This window comes from Lactuca saligna, chromosome 3 (genome assembly GCF_052625555.1).
Source record: "Lactuca saligna cultivar CGN05327 chromosome 3, ASM5262555v1, whole genome shotgun sequence".
Lineage (NCBI taxonomy): Eukaryota > Viridiplantae > Streptophyta > Magnoliopsida > Asterales > Asteraceae > Lactuca > Lactuca saligna.
The window spans coordinates 10,922,163-10,940,364 of record NC_136419.1 but is presented as its reverse complement, the minus strand read 5'-3'; the positions used below and the strand labels follow the sequence as shown (position 1 = coordinate 10,940,364).

The window sequence follows — 18,202 nt, the reverse complement described above, 5'->3', positions numbered from 1 at the left end:
TAAGAAGGACTATTAAAGGGTAAAGTTGGAAACTTTACCCTTAAGAGGATATTATCAGTATGTAGAAGAAGTATGGACTTCGGATCTGGAGAGTAGAGGCTTAATCTGTTAAGATGGCCCAAACAGACAGAGGAACTCATCGAGTCCATAGAGGAACTCGATGAGTTAAGTTGTGATTGTTACGATTCAGTTTAAGGTAGAACTTGACGAGTCTGTGAAGGGACTCGATGAGTTGGTTCGCCAAATCGTGACTAAGAGTAGCCAGGAAACTCGCCGAGTCAGGGGAGTGACTCGACGATTCAGATTGTGATTTCAGGGTTCTAGGACTCGGTGAGTTGGGTCAACCTAGAATGTTGACTTTGAGTAGGGGTAAAATGGTTATTTTACCCTTAGAAGGATTCTCAGTTTTTGACAAAGTGTTTATTGTGATATTGATAGTCGGGGAGTCGTTGGAGCAGCTATCAGAGATTCCTCACATGATATTTCAACAGCCATCTTGAAAGGTGAGTTTTCCTCCAGTAGGAACGGGTCGAAGGCACCAATACCTACCCATTTATGTATGTTAGCATATACCAGGATTCAGTCCGATATCGGGGTTAGTCCGATATCGGGGTTAGCCCGATGTAGATTATATGTTTTCGGACTTCGGTCTGATGTCAGGGAAGGCCTGAGGAATGTTGGTATGCTTGATGTCATCGTGATTCTTGCATGTGTTGTTTATATGTTCCGGACTTCGGTTCGATGCATGGGCAAGCCCAAGGAATGTTTAGTTATATGTTCTGTGTTATATGTTCCGGACTTTGGTCCGATGCCGGGGTAAGCCCAAGGAAGGATTTAGCTTATATGTTATGTTATGTGTGTATGTTATATGCTTGTTGATATGTTATATGTATATCGGACTTCAGTCCGATGCCAGACAGGGCCCCATGCTGGACTTCGGTTGGATGTCAGGCAGGGGCCCGATGCAGGATTCATCCGATGTCGGGTGGGGGCCGATGTAGTGGGAAAGGCCCAGTGTATGCTATTATGTGATTATGTGTATAGTATGTGGTAGTTTAGGGAGACTCACTAAGCTTCGTGCTTACAGTTTTCAGTTTTGGTTTCAAGTACTTCCGCTATCAATGGGAAGAGCTCGAGATGACTACATGACACTAGGGCTGTAAACGAACCAAACGAACACGAACAAGGTCTTGTTTATGTTCGTTCGTTTAAGTTAGCCGAACAACAAAAAAACACGAACGGATAAACGAACGAGATTTTCTTGTTCATGTTCGTTCGTTTAACAAATTACTTTGTTCACGTTCGTTTATTTATGTTCGTGAACATGCTAAACGAACAAAGATAAAAAAAAAAAATAAAAAAAAAAAAAACACACACAATTGAACATATATGATCATAAACGAACATATAATATAGCAATATAATAAAAAATAATTGAATATAGATGAATATAAATAAACTTAAACGAACGAAAATAAATGAACGTAAATGAACATCATAAACATACGTTCACGAACATAAATGAACGAACGAGACCATTGTTCATGTTCGTTCATTTAACTAAACAAGCAATATTTTTTGTTCATATTCGTTCATTTATTAAATAAACGAATATAAACGAACTTCCTGCCGAACAGTTCACGAACGGTTCGCCGAACAGTTCACGAACGGTTCGCCGAACGTTCAGTTCGTTTACAACCCTACATGGCACACACCACAGCTTTTAGCATGGGATATTTTACTCTAATTTGACATGTGATTGATATGGATACACTGTTTTGACACTTGAGATATTATGGTTTATGATTCGAATAATGATTTTTAGTTTTTCTGGATTAATTAATGATTTTAAAAACGAAATTTTTGGACTATATTTTTGGGATGTTACAAGTTCATGTAATGTACAAACTACATATTCATGCGTTGTACTTTAATAACATGTATTGCGGAGGAATCCTCGAAGCAGTATTGTCTATGCGATTTAGACGATGATCCTTAGAAGAGGTCCTTAGCCATGAATATATAAGAAAATGTGATGTAGGCAATTATCCTTAGGAGAGGTCCTTAGTGATGAATATATAAGAAAATGTGATGTAGATGATGATCCTTAGGAGAGGTCCTTAGAAATGAATTAGAAGAAAACAAGGATGGGTAATTGGATTAACAGTTTGATAGTTAATTAAACAAAAGTAAATTATATTATTATGGGTTGAAAACCCTATGTACTCTCCAGTTTTTCCAACCCGGTCCTTTCTGTTTCTTTGTATTACAGTTATCGATACGAAGGTATTCAATGTTTGGATCTGATGAGAGATTCGAGGAAATATAGGCCATAGAATAAAATATGTTGTAAGTCTTGTAATGTCTATGTTTATTATTATGTTTCTTATATCAGTTATGACATAAATCAATGTAATACATTTCTTTGAAAATACTTTTATGGGACCATTTATGAAAAATAATGAAATCTTGGTTTTAAAATAAGCATAAATAAAAAGATCTTTTTTACTGTGAAAATAGGGAAGTCACATGATTCCTCATTTTTCAAAGTCCAGTTCAGATAACTAACATAATACAGGTGAATGATCTTTGTATTTGTTGCCACGACAGCACGTTGTTGGTTGTTAGCCTGCAAAAATAGAATGTTAGTTTAACAGGAAAAAACATCGGAATGTATTACTATATATAATTATAATATAAGAAAACATACTAAAGGCATGTTTATTATACGGTGACATTGATCCCATTGCAATCATGTTTTTCTTCTTCACACCCTCATTCGTTGCAATTCTCTTGACGTGTGAACAACAAACTAACTTGCCGGTAGGAACATCTCCTAAATCCATATTTATCGGATAAAAGGAAAGTATGATGCTAATATGGGATAAAAACGAGAGTATAATGCTATTATGGCATAAAAACTAAAGTATGATGCTATTATGGGATGAAAACAAAAGTATGATGCTATTATCAGTCTAAAAAATGATGAAGTTATTATGGGTTAAAAAGGTAAGTATGATGTTAATATATGATAAAAACGAAATTATAATGCTATTATGGCATAAAAACTAAAGTATAATGTTATTATGGGATAAATTCTAAAGCATGATGATATTATTGATTGAAAACAAAGGTATGATGTTATCATGGGTTGAAAAGGAAAGTATGATGCTAATATGGGATAAAAACAAAAGTATAATGCTCTTATAGCATAAAAACTAAAGTACAATGCTATTATGGGATGAAAACAAATAATATGATAATTATTTAAAATTCCATTTGAAGCTAACCTTAAACGAAAGTATAAAACCGGGAACAATATACTCAAATATCTTCGTTGAATCAGGATTGGTCTCTTTAAATAGTTTAATTTTCTTAATTTTCTCAAACATCCCACGCATCAACCCTAAAGTATACATCCAAAAATAAGAACCCCATGCAAACTTGTAATTTTCATTTTCATTATTATAATTATTTCTGCATTTATAAAGAATTTAAAAATGTAGTACATGTTCCAATTATATATATTATTCGCAAGCTTATATACTAATACGGGAGTGCAAGTTTTATTGTCTCGTTTCTAGAGACCTTTCAACACAAAAACAAGTTGGATAAGCATTACCTTATCTTCATCCTTAAGTGTAATATATTTTGAAGACATAATGTACTCTTCTATATTTATGAGATGCAAAGCTGCATATGTAATGTCTGGAAACAACCGTGCCCGAAGATTTGAATTTGAACGACCTTTTTCATCATTGAGTAAATTGACATAAGGACCAACTCGTAACCCGCTTATCAAAATATACTATGTTTCACCAAAATCCACTTGGACCCATGTATCTCAAACTGAAACCTCTCGGTTTCAAACATGATCTGAGAACGTACTTCATGCAACATCATCAAATGCACGAGTAAGGGATCATCATTGGGGATAGGCATTCCTAAGAATTTCCCAGATGGTGAAGCTTCAAATAATTTTTGTTGCGGTTTAGTTAGCCGCATAAACTAGTCTTTAAAGATGGTATCGACGACTCATTTTAAAGTTAATTTTGCTTTTTGTCCAAGATTATCGTGCTACAAAACATATATAAAATAGGTTAGTAATTACCTATATAAAAAAAATAAAGTTTTAAAAGTGCAATAAATACAATGATTGTTTATTAGAGCATTGCTATAATAAGGTAGAGACTAGAAATCGAAAAAGGGCAATAAATAGCAACGTACTTTCAATGATTGTTTATTAGAGCATCTTACTTTCATCAGAGTATCCTACTTTGTGTATAAAAGGCAATAAATTGAAAATACATTACTATAACATGGTAGAGAAAAAAAAACAAAAAAATGGGAATTTCGTAGAGCATTGGTCATTTCGTGGAGCACACTCTGCGAAATGACCAATACATTTCGCGGAATTGTTCTTCCCCAAAACACAGATTTTTTTTGTTTTTTTTTCGGCACTAATCGTTGACCAATCAATGGGTTTCCCTACTAATCGATGAGATATTTCATTTTCATTCAAAAATATACCTAAAAACTAAAGAAACTAAAAAAAAACAAATAGAGAATGTCGGAAATACATACATGATCGTTGTATCCATCGCCAAAAATGTTGAATTCATTCGTCAGATTGATCTCCCTTCGTTGACGATTCACAAACAAAGATCCACCAAAGAGATGGTTATGCATGGAAGTTCGACAAGGAAGAAACGAAGAATGAAATCCCTAACTCGAAATCGACGAGGCTTCACTAATGACAGTTCCTCAGAGTTGTCTTTGCGGACCTCATTAAGTCTTCTACGGAATCTACAAATTTATGCAAATACCCTTCATATAATTATTGTTTTGTCATTCCTCATAGCTTATACGTATTCTGCAGAGCCGTGGAACTCACCTCCGCGGAATGTATGTTTATAGCTAGAAAATCAATTTTTTGTGACTAAAATTTGAAATTTGCCTTGCAAAATTTGTCTATTGCTGGCAAAACGGGTATGTCACAACTATAAATGCTCCATGAATATTTAAAAGCTTATGTTATAAATTTATTTTGAAAAAAGGTTTGTTAGTTGTTACTTAAAAATAGAAATAAACAATAAATAAACTCCTTGTATTCTCTTTTGAACTTGTATCATTTTAAAAATACAAAAGTTATTAAAAATACATTCATGTCACATGAAAGTTACCCATAAAAAACATGTACAGTTAACAATTGCCCATATGGGTGGCGTCATTATGAGTATTTAATCACCATTTTACCTACAATAGTTTCGTTGAACGTGATAGTGTCGTTTTTAATCATTTGATTCTGTCTAGGATCACCTAAACTTGATGCCTTCCCAACGGTCTTGTCCCATAATTATATGATTAATTCAAATTTAAAAAAATATTTGTTTGTTTGTTTATAGTACGTGTGTGTTTATATATCTTCATCAAACTTCATTTCAGTCTCCTATATATACACAGAACACCATATTCAAGCTCCTAATACAAACAATCAAACATACACATGGGCAATTGTTCTTTCAAAGGATTCGATGCATCTCTCGCCCCGATCCATGTCATGACAAGCTCGGGTCAAGTACTAGAGTTTTTTAGTCCAAAACTCGTCTCAGAAGTCGTCAAGGACTTTCCAAGACACGGGATTTTCAAAAAAGGCCGATTACTGTCACCGTTAGACCACTGTGAGCAACTCATCGGTGGTCAGTTCTACTATCTCTTTCCACTTGCTCCAGAGGAAAGAAACCTTCCTCCGGCTCCAGACGAAAGTGACGGAAGGAATGAAGAAAAGGCGGTGAATGAACCGGAGCCGGTAAGAATGTCGACGAGTGCGGTGGCGTTGCAACTTGTGACGAAGAAGCTGAGTGATGGGTCGGGATTTGAAGTGTTGCCGCCGCCTAGAAAGGGTGTATGGAAGGTGAAATTAGTGATTAATACGAAACAATTGGAGGAGATATTGTCGGAAGAAGTGAACACTGAGGCGTTGATTGAGCAAATGCGGGCGGCGGTGGGATCCACGAAGGTGGCGCCACGGTGGAGCAAGGGTTATTGGGGTGTGAAATTGAAGCCGATTCTTTGCAATGTGTTGAATAGAACGGTGGTTGATGATGATTTTTTATCACCGAAGTCGGTCACTCCACTTTTGCAGTAGGCAGTAGGCAGTAGGCAGTAGGAAGGCTAACATCGAATGGAACTTCTTATTCCAAATTTTATGTTATATCAGTCATGCTTTCTTCTCTACTGGTTTTCCTTCGAAGAAAACCATACCAAGCTTAATGCTTACACGATCCAGATTATATTATTTGATTTTTCTTCTTTTTAAACCCATAAATAAGTGTCTAAAAATGTTTTTATAGGTCTTTTTCTAGTGCTTTTCGCGACACTAAAAACATTTAATATGGATTTTTTGTATTCAAATACGGGTTTTTTCACATGTATTGAAATTATTAGAGGATTTTAATAAACCTAAATTAATATATCAAAATTAATATAGTTCATTACTTCATTTCTAACATATAACATGTTATATTTTCTTACATTTGTCCTGTAAAATAATATACTAATAATTTATATTTAAAATAAATAAATAAATAATTTGTATTTTTTTTGAACCAGAGATACATTAAAAACTAGTAAAAGGCTCACACAAATTACAAAATACAAGCAAAAAAAAGAAGAAATAGCACTATCCAACCAACAACTATTGTTAAACATCGATATATTCTTAAATCAATTAAAAGATAATAGTTGAACATTATTCGCCTTTATTGTTGAACAACAAAACATTACAGACTTTCCAAATGACTCACACCACCAAGTACAATAGAGTCCACTCAAGTTTTTTTTTTTCTCTTCAAAATAGAAATCAAGTCCCCAATACAAGTTGGAGAAGATGTAAACAAGTCACTTCACACACCAAACCAATTCCAATTATACATTTGGAAAGGGTAATTCTAAAGACACGAACCATATTCTAACTACACGACGATTTGATATGCATAAGTGAATGTCAAACTCAAATTTTGACAGATTGTATATTAAGATAAAATAACCTAATTATATTGAATAGGTATATAAGATAATCACAAATTACTAAATCACTAAATTAATGTTTGTAATGGCATAAAAATTGAGAAGCTAATTAAATTGTTACAAAATTCCTCCTTTAGCCCATATAAATCCCATAAGCTGCCAAGTTAGGTCAAAATACTTTGATTCTAGATCGGGAAATAGATCTAGTGTTCCGATGAAACAGATTGCAAAACAAGATCTTATAATCGGTGGAACGAGACCGAGATTTGGTGGTTCAGTACCACGAGAGGCGGAAGAGGTCGTTTCTGGGGGTGTGGGGGTGGGAGACTGGGGAGGTGAGGAACACGAGGATCCATAAAAGTGAAGAGTGGTTCCAACGACGTTACAGTGGTTTCGATGGTGTTATGGTGGTTTCAGAAGCGGTGATAATAATGATGATCCGATTTACACAGAGGTGGAGGAGATAGAAAACACGTTTGAGAGAGAAAGAGAATGAATTAGATATCATGTACAATTTATTACAATTTAAACATTTAAAATTACTAGTTTAAATTTATAGCCGTAAATTATTTTCATTTGTTCTCAAAATAACAAATGTTTTCATTTGAACACTTTATATATATATATATATATATATATATATATATATATATATATATATATATATATATATATGTGTGTGTGTGTGTGTGTGTGTGTGTGAGAAAATTTGTTTAAAATATATGTTTTGAATATATTATTAAAAAAAATAAAAAAAGAATTTTTTTAAAGTAAAAAAATTTAAAAACTAAAGGGGTATTATAGATTATTTTTATAAGTTATAGGGGTATTAAATGAAAATATTTGACAAGTGTAATGGATTGGACACATTAGATGTGAAAGTAAGTAAAACAAGTAACTTTTATGCAGTACACGAATTTATTTGTATATACGGAGAACCCTGGCCTTAAAGAAGTGATGCTCTATGGATTGATTCGACATCACAGTCGCACCAAGTGCAATACAACACGTTAATCATCCATGTTGGTTTGGTTATCTATGCATTTCGTCTCTTTTTGTTTATTTGGACGATTCTTAAAGTGATGGTTTGTTATGGTTTTGTCCCCTGACAAATAGAAAAACTTTGATAACATTTATGATTTTTAGAGCTTTTTCTTTTTGTTAGTTTTGATTTTTTTAATAAGATTACCCTTTCCAGCCCCTTTTAAACATGTATCATCCTCATCGTTTAAGAACACCAAAAAACCTTCATTGTTCCTATTTGTCGTCGGAACAGGTGACGTTTATTCTCTTTTACCACTAATGTCAGTGACCTTAACGGGATATAAAAGCTTCGAAAAGCATGTAAAAAACTTTAAAAAGTTAACTTGACATTGTTTGATTATCATTTGATGCCTCTTAATAAGAGGTAACTCTGAATCTATAAGATTCAAATGGTTTGTTTGCCACTTCATAAATTATCTTAATATTAAAAACATATATTATCAAAACAGACTTTAAAACTCATATGAAAAAGAAAAGAAAAAAAAAAAAAGGCAAGCTTCCTGTTTTGCCTATTAGCGCTCTCTCTCTCTCATCGTTTATTTAAGAACACCAAAAAACCTTCATTGTTCCTATTTGTCGTCGGAATAGGTGACGTTCATTCTCTTTTACCACTAATGTCAGTGACCTTAACGGGATGTAAAAGCTTCGAAAAGCATATAAAAAACTTTAAAAAGTTAACTTGACATTGTTTGATTATCATTTGATGCCTCTTAATAAGAGGTAACTTTGAATCTATAAGATTCAAATGGTTTGTTTGCCACTTTATAAATTATCTTAATATTAAAAACATATCTTATCAAAACAGACTTTAAAATTCATATAAAAAAAGAAAAAAAAAGGCAAGCTTCCTGCAAATAGAGACTAATAATGATTTATTTTTTATTATTTTTTAATATTAATTTTTAGGTTGGTCTATGAAAGTAAAAATTTTGGTTTAGTTGGATCGTATAGATTGAAAAGAAAAATCAATATTTTAATAGATAGTTGGGGTTGGTTATGATTGTGAATGAGAGTAGTTTAAACTACCTCCGGCCAGCACTATCCTCTATCCCTTCGCCACTTGTCCTGATTATAACAAAATGCGACTTTTTTTTTCCTTTCTCCTTCATTGACACATTGCCCCTTCTCCTCCCTCCAACCCATTCTCCTATCTCTCCGATCTGTAGCCATTTGCTCCCTCCGCGTCATCTAATATCTTTGTGACATTTTTATTGCAAGTGTAAACTGATGGTTAGGTTTTTCGGTTACCATTTGATCTGAAGCAAATTGCAAGTGTGAATTACATCTAATTTCTAATTATGTGATTATTTAATTTGATGCATGTGTAGCTTCCATTTTTTCTTAATACGTGAGATCGTGAATTTGACTGCAATAAAATAGAAACATTAAAGCAAATGTGGTGCTTACATATCAGATATGCATCAAACAAGTCTATTGTGACACCTTCAATTGTGAGTTCCTTTCGTCCTAGTATTTTATGAATAGTTTAACTGTTGTTTAATGAAGATTAGAGGTCCATAGCTTGTGTTTAATGAATTGTGCTTTGGTCCAGTTTCCATTTTCCAATTAGCCCCTGTTCTTCCCATTGTTGATTGCAATTTTTGTTGTGTTGGGGCTGCATAATTCGATACTATTAATAGGTTAACACGTATTGATTTTGTGTTTCTCATTATTTGTTATCAGGTTTCTCTTTGTAAAAGAGGTCCGGAACCAAACGCGCAAATTACCCTAAACCATAAGGACCATTCGTGTAATTTACCCTAAACCATATGAACTTTTAACCTGGGATATATGGTTAGCATTTTATAGCAACAAAATAACAAAAACAAATGCAACTAAGGTCAGTTTGGTTGATATGCTTAGCATTTTATATAATGTGAAACTCTTAATTTCATCATCAGAAAAATCAAACTTCTTTTTGTCCAATTTTCATTCTTTCTTTGATTCCAGTATACAAAAAGAAATCATAATCTGCAACTCTAAATCTGAATATTCATACGCACCAAAAAAAAAAAAAGTCTTCAAATACATTGAACTATTTCCGGGTTCTACCAACTACAAAAGATTTGCTTCAAAATTAAAAGTTTTTAATTCAACCTTGCCTCCATTTTGTTGATGGCTTTCTCTATTGCAGGTACATTCTTGCTGAAAGTTGACCACTGCTCAGCAGTCAAACTGATACCTATAAACAACAAATCAATTCTATGAACAACAAACAGATCAAAGCAGAAAAAATATGGCAAGATGGATCATGTATGTTAATACCTTTAGAACTAGGAAGCTCTTTGCCATCTTTTTTGTAGTACTCCCTTATAGACACCAAATGTTTTCCTTTGAATTCAGTAAGAGTCACCCTTCTCTTATCTGACAGCTGCAATATAAAATACTATTATACTCAACATAATTACAGCATTTGGATTTCCCCCAAAATTCATGTTATACGATTACTAGCTGTCTAATTCATGAGTTTTGATTTATCCAGATAATTCAAATTTTAGGGAACCAAATTGAGCAGTATTTAAAGTTTTAATTAATTTAAGGAAGAACTTGGTGAACATAACCAGGTGGATTTTATGAAATTATCAAAAAAAAGTGTAAGAACATTATGGACCAATAAAGTTACCATCGTATAGATGTTAGGGTTTTTGTTGAAAACAGATTAGGATTTTAAGTTCCAAACAGTTAACGCAAGAAAATTTTGAAATTAATCAGAAATATTTGACGTGAAGCGGATAAATACATTTTATCCCCAAATTTCAAAATTGGTTGGGTTTATGAAACCAAATTAGGGTTTCAAACAGTAAGAAAAAAATTCTCAAACTTACTCTGCAGAAGATAAGATCTCCTTCTTCGTCGTATTCCTTATCGCCTTTCTTCCTCTTCTTCTTTTCATCCTCGCTATCTTCTTCTTCTTCCTCCTCTGCCTCTGGTTCATCTGCTTCGACCGCCTTATCACCAGCCTCTGCTTTCGCCTGTTGTTCCTCAAGGTACGTCTGGACGACATTTCGAACGAGCTTCTTCCGTTCAGACACCGATAAATCCACTCCGAGCTTCTCGGAAGCTGCTTTCCGAACTTGGAATTCCGTCGTAGAATCCATATCTGAATCCTTCAGCACCTCCAGCACCGTTTCCTCAATCTTCTTTGCCATTTCGGGATCCATAATTGAATTTTAAGATGACTTTTCCGTTTGTTGCCTCTCTGAAACAAACAGCAACCGATCAAACACTCGTCTTTTAGCACTAATCTGGGAAATGTCTGAGGATACTTCCAGAAGGTATTTCAAGTATTTGAAAGTTGAAATCAGACGTGAAAATATAAATTGGCCTCAACCATTGCTATAGATTCTGGGCTTACACTTTGGCCCATTTTATGTATAGTATACTAAAAATCGTCCATTAATAATCAAATACGTAAACTGATTCTTAACAAAATAAAACTGAAAGATCTTGCAAATTTCTACAGTTTCACAGATTTTTAGTAATAATCATCGATAAAGAAATCTATAAATATCTAGCAAATGAGTGTTACTGCACAAAATGGCAAACATTTAAAGAAATTTGTACGAAAATGATACATTTATTTGAGCGAAACATACTAAATTGTAGCAATTTTACCTCCTATGAAATAAGTAACTTATTTTGTTAATCTATCCCTAATAACAACTGATCTATAATTTTTCCACATATAAGAATATGCAACTTGAAATTTGGTTACGGATTATCATTTGCAGAGTTATTGAGTTAAATGCTTATGTAGCATATGACATTTTATTGGTAAAATTTGATACCGTGTGGTAAAATGATAAATAAGATTAGTTTGATTTTTCTCAAAATATAATATTATCTATTAAAACTTATCTTAGTTGTACAATATTTGCCTTCCACTTGAATGTTGGATATGTTTTTTAAAATCCTTCATTCTTATATTTTAAAAATCATATTAAAAACTTCTTTGGCCATAAAGGCATTGATTTGTGTTCAACTAGAAAATGACTATAACTATCAACCAGGCTTTTTTATATGTTTTTGCTTAAACGAACATCTATCAAAATCTCACATCTTGTTAGATTGTACGACCTTTTTAAGATTGAGACCAAGTATCACTGTCTTTGTAACCGGATTCAGCTTAAGTCTGGCTCGAACTAGTTGACTCTTTATGCATCTCTAACTCGATGTAACACAAACTACTTTGATAGAACTCCTAAAAGGTTCTCTAAGACTCTGTATATTAGTTGTTATTACAAATTATTTTTGGGCCTTCTAAGTTGTTAAGTTTTTTGAAATAATCAATATGCTCTTGGACCAAATATGAATAATATACTAGAATTCAGGTCTCATATCTCCATAGATGTCATAGGTCTCTCATCTCCTCTTTATGCAAACCTAACAATGGTCACACCAAATCTTCAACCCATGTGTAACGATTATGTGCTTTTTTTCAATTCGTGTTGTAACATCTTGTTCTCCCAAGTGTTTACCGTTTACCCCCTAATATATGAATTGTTTGCAAAGTGGTCCATTATGGCATTTTGTATTTTTGGGGACAGCATGGGTACGTTGGGCGTACATGTTGGTATGTTGGGCGTACCCGGTCTCACGCGAGTACGTTGAGCGTACACTAGTACGCATGGCATACATGTCCTGGACTAAACCCTAATATTTAGGGTTTGTGCACTATTTAAACACTCTTATAGCCTCAAACCCCTTCATATTATCAGCCTTCATCCCTCATATTGACTATCTTGCAAACCCTAACCCATTTTGATCATTTTTAAGCTTTTTGAGTGAGTTGTCTGCATTCTTGTTTGTGAAGGAAGTTCATCAACCAAGTGGTTTTTCTCTAATGTCCTTGGATCCAACATATTCTCTTTATTGTGCAGTATTTAGAGGTATAAAGCTCCAACCTTGATGCATGTTTCTCTAGATCTTGGTTAAGCTTAGATTTTACCCCCCCCCCCCCCCCCCTTTTTTTTTTTTTATCCCAAAACCTATGTCTTTGTGAGTATGAGGTACTCCAAAGCCTTTAAGTTGTCTTTTCAAACATTTAAGGGTATTTCAAGTCATAAAAGGCAAGTTTAGATCTTAGTTTACTCCCATGCAAAATCTTTTGCACATTAGGGTTAGGGTTAGTATGGCGAGGGTGGCGGGTTATAAACCCCGTCCATTTCAAAATCTTTTGCATATTTACAAGTCTAGTCCCTCCCATAGATTTTTTTCAAATTAAGCCCAAAACTTACCCTTTAGCCACTGATTCCATAAATTCATTTCATTTTAGGTCCAAAATTTACCAAACAGCCCCTCCTCTACAAATTATTTTCAACTGAAGTCCATATATTACTATTCAGCCCCTTAGCCTCCAAAATCTCTTCAAATTAAGTCCCCATAATTTACCAAGCAGTCCCTGCCTTCATAAATATTTACAAACCACTCCGGAACTTACACTTTTAACCCCCAACTTCTAAAATTGTAACAATTAACCCTCCAGACCAACACCTTGCTATATTATTATTAATTTTAGGGATACTACTATTCATAGATTTGTCTATTTATTTATTTAATAAACAGGATGTTATAATTTTGTGTGATGAAGGTTTCATCTTCTCTTCACCCCAACCCTAAAATTTTAAATTTAGCTTTTATTAAGAAAAAACGACAATATTTGCCTTTAATTTGGGTTTCTTCATATAGATTAAAGCTTGTGCTCAAGAATGTGATGTTGATATTTCGATTAGGTGAAGGTGATGTCAAATAATCCAAATTTAGTTTCAACATAGCATTGATTTTTTTATTTTCTGTTGTTTTTGTTGTAAAATAAGGAAATCAAAATAAATCAAACGGAATGACCTAATATGGTAATAAAGTTCTCATTTTATACACGTTTAGCCTTTGTTTTTTATATAAATAGGCCCTCGAACTTATTATTTTTGTACACATTCAATATTTGTTACCGATTACTCCGGTTAAGTTCTCAGTTTGTATATATTTAGTCCTTAATGTTATTTTTTGCAAAATAATTAATTGTTGTTTTTTTATACATTCACTCCTTATGATAACTTTTCTTCAAGTTTTGCTCACATGGCATCCTATATGAGACAATCATTAATGAGGCGTTCTCATGTGTGGCTCATCTGGGATGTGAAATCATGTGTTTATTGTCTTTGTTTTGGTAATAGCATTGTATTTTTGATATTAGTAACTAGGGAAATCTTTAGAAAAGTCCCAATATTTTCGGAAAAGTTACACTTTAGTCCCAAGATTTTTTTTTAAACAAAAAAGTCATGAAAACCGGCAAAAATTTGCAGTTTGACCCTTTTTGACCGGTTGAAACTGGTACCAATTTAATGTGGGACTATTTCGTAAACTAACCCAAAATATTGGGACTTTTCTGTAAACAAAAAATATTAGGATTTTTCTATAAAGAAAAATATTATGACTTTTCTACAAACAAAACCCTTATTATTATTATTATTATTATTATTATTATTATTATTATTATTATTATAAATAAGAATTCTATTTTTTGAACGTGTTATTATTGATATTTTTACTAATACATATAAATGCATTTAAATGAAAAAATAATATTAATGATATTATTCAAGAGTGGAGGTGGAGGAGATAGTGACGCTTTTAGCATTGAAATCGTAAATATTTACTTATTTATATTTACTTTGTATATGGTTATTTCACTTTTGTTATTATGGTTTTCAATTCAGAATAATAATACTTAAAATTTTAAAAGAAGTTGTATATTTGTAAAATTGTTTATAAATTGTTTAAGGTAGAAGGATTTCTCACTTTATATATAAAAATGTTTAAGGTAGAATGATTACTTTCCAAATCCAACAGATTCACTACAAACATCTACATAGGTAGCCCATATCAAAATTCAAAAATATTAATTACAATATCTTGCTTGATAAAAAGTACTAGGATATGCTTTTTGGATTAATACTTTTGAATTTTGATTAGGGTTATTGTCACTGTAGCCCAACAAACATTAGTATATTGATTTAAATGGTCCATCGTAACTATTTTTTGCATTTGAAGGGCACTAACTTGTATTTTACCGGTCATTTTGGTACTTTTACCCACATTAGAAGGTAACACTGTTTTTTTAAGTGTCATGTAAGCATGTGATTCTACATTGACTTATAAATTTATCAGTTTAGTTTTATTTTATTTGTTTCAAACTCCATAACAATAAAATACTTCACCATGGTTATCATTACGCAAACTTGAGCTCTGCTGTCGTAATGTGCAAACAGCAAAGAGGCCTAAAAGTTGAGTTCCATCGCCCCTTCCGACCTCCGTTGTCACCCAGTTCTTGTTCACCCCCTCTGTAAATTTGCTTAAGTTTCAATTTTTTGGAAGTGGAACTAATCTTCAAACCCACTATTATTGTGATTCCACGATCTATTTCTCATCTCTTTAATAGAAAAAAGTAGCGGAATGGAGTTTTTCTGGAAGACGAAATCGGTCCGACTAAAGACCCTAAATTTTCAATTGCCACAAATCGCTCTTAAATCCCCTAACAAATTCTACTTTTCCCCACGCCATCGTTCCGGTTTCTCTTTCTTTTCTCTGTAAATTAATTTTTTGGTGATTATTTCTTGATTAACTCGAAAGAAACTTAAAGGATTAACAATAAAGATACCACAGCCATCACGAAGAATCACAAGATCACAAGGTATGGCTATGGCTTTCGAGAACAACAAAAGAAACAACAACAGTGTAACCATAATATTATGTGAGTTTTCTTTTGTAATTTAATCTTGTTTGTCAATAATTACTCAAATGGGTTTGGTGTTTTGATTTTTTCATCTATGATTTAGTAGATGAAAACGACGAATCTATGAAGGATATTGAAACAGTGGAAGCTAGACCAGAGAAATTATCTACGACCCACTTGTTGTGATGCACATCATGTGTTTGTGGAAATGCAGGGAGATGATCCACCGACTACAAATAAGGAAGGGAAGATGGTGTATTACATGGTTGTGGATGATGATGGATACGTTGATGATGGTTATGAAGAAACATCGTTTTTTTACTCTAGGGGCATGGATCGGAGGATATGACTATGAATTTGGAAGAACACACATGGATAAATGATATAATCGTGTGCTCTAGGAATCCATTGAATGACAAGCTTTTCCACTCTGATTGTAGCTTGGCCACAACAACAATGGCGGGTTCTGGCGGCACTTCAAGAAACACAACAACGACCACCGTCTATGGTGGAGATAGATGAAGACAAGGAAGAAGGTGGTGGGTACGATATTATTGCCAACAAGATATCTTCAGTGGCTACTGTCTTGAGAGAGAGAGAGAGAGAGAGAGAGAGAGAGAGAGAGAAAGAGAGAGAGAGAAAGAGCGAGAGAGAGAGAGAGAGAGAGATGAGGTGGATTAGTTACGTGGCATTTGCAAATTGATGATTAGGATAGGGTCACCGGGTAACCCCTTCAAAATTTCCAAAAGGACATTTTAAAACCTAAAAATACAAGTTCGTGCCCTTTAAATACAAAAAATAATCATGAGGGACTATTTAAACCAATATACTAAAGTTTATTGGGCCATAATGACAATAACCCTTTTGATTAATACTTTTGAATTATTCCTATTATTTTCTATTAAAAAAGATATTGTAATTAATACTTTTGAATTTTGATATGGGTTACCTATGTAAATGTTTGTAGTGGATTCGTTGGATTTAGAAAGTAATTCTTCTACCTTAAACAATTTTATATACAAAGTGAGAAACCCTTCTACCTTAAACTATTTATAAACAATTTTACACATATGCAACTTGTTTTAAATTGTTAAGTATTAATATTATGAATTGAAAACAATAATAACAAATGTGAAATGACCATATCCAAGTAAAAATATACAAACATGCATTCACGATTTCAATGCTAAAAGCATCACCATCTCCTCTACCTCCACCATTAAATAATATCTTTAATATTATTTTTTTCATTTAAATGCATTTATATGTATTACTAACAATATTAATAACAACAAGTTCAAAAAATAGAATTCTTATTTATATTTTTAATAATAATAATAATAATAATAATAATAATAATAATAATAATAATAATAATAATAAAGGTTTTGTTTGTAGAAAAATCCTAATATTTTTGTTTACAGAAAAATCCTAATATTTTTTGTTTATAGAAAAGTCCTAATATTTTGGGATAGTTTACGAAATACTCCCAAATTAATTTGGTACCGGTTTCAACCGATCAAAAAGGGTCAAACTGCAAATTTTTGCCGGTTTTCAGGACTTTTTCGTTAAAAAAAAAATCTTGGGACTAAAGTGTAACTTTTCCGAAAATATTGGGACTTTTCTGAAGATTTCCCTAGTAACTATTATATTACAATACCAACTATATTTAATATCAATACAAACCTCATTCAATATCAATATCAACTACATTACATCGGGTGAATAAAATACATTATCCGTAATGATTTAAATTGTTGGAAATAATGTCGACGTTCATAACAATTGATAATATTAATATTAATAGCAGAGTCTTTTGGGTTAACACGTAATAACAAATTTAAGCAATTATTGACATGGGAGTTTATTTAGGATCCAATTTGTTAATTTATTAGTGATTAATAAATTAATAGAAGTTCCTGACGCATCTCCTTAGTCCTCGCGACAAAACCTTAATCATTCTAGGGTTTTAGTGTTTTGTGATTTAAGGTGGTTGAGACAGAAAACCTCCTCTTTAACAGTCGCAAACTATTCTTTAAATTCTCGGTCAATTTGAAAAGAACAAAAAATTATTTATTGAAAAATTGTCAAAATCGACATACCAAGGGATTAAAAAAACGCAAAAAAAAAAATTTCAAGGTGTTATTTTGTCTTGGAAGTGCAAATTCGAGTTTGGAGAAAACAATCATAAAAAATCTCGTTGTCTGCTATAGAGATAGATGAAACTGAAGCCTAAGACATTTTCTTCTTGGAGAAAACTAAGGCACCAACATTATTTTACTGATATGTGAATTAGGTTACTAATATAAGTGAGGGACAAGCCACGTATCATGTATGAGAACGCCTTATTAATGAATGTCTCACGTAGGATGTCATATGAGCAAAACGTAAAGAAAA

At 32.8% G+C, this 18,202-nt stretch overlaps 2 protein-coding genes across 2 annotated transcripts; one reads left to right on the top strand and one right to left on the bottom strand.

Annotated features, from left to right (window-relative positions):
- Positions 1-5,472: 5,472 nt before the first annotated feature.
- On the top strand, positions 5,473-6,437 carry LOC145033399 (uncharacterized). The gene has a single exon (XM_078982031.1). It carries the CDS (start codon positions 5,507-5,509, stop codon positions 6,146-6,148), a length of 642 nt encoding a protein of 213 aa, XP_078838157.1. The 5' UTR covers positions 5,473-5,506; the 3' UTR covers positions 6,149-6,437.
- A 3,588-nt stretch (positions 6,438-10,025) lies between these two features.
- On the bottom strand, positions 10,026-11,352 carry LOC145034454 (RNA polymerase II transcriptional coactivator KELP-like). Its single transcript, XM_078982872.1, has 3 exons — positions 10,899-11,352; positions 10,339-10,444; positions 10,026-10,255 (listed from the first exon to the last, which is right to left on the bottom strand). Exons 1-3 carry the CDS (start codon positions 11,232-11,234, stop codon positions 10,161-10,163), a joined length of 537 nt encoding a protein of 178 aa, XP_078838998.1. The 5' UTR covers positions 11,235-11,352; the 3' UTR covers positions 10,026-10,160.
- Positions 11,353-18,202: the final 6,850 nt, after the last annotated feature.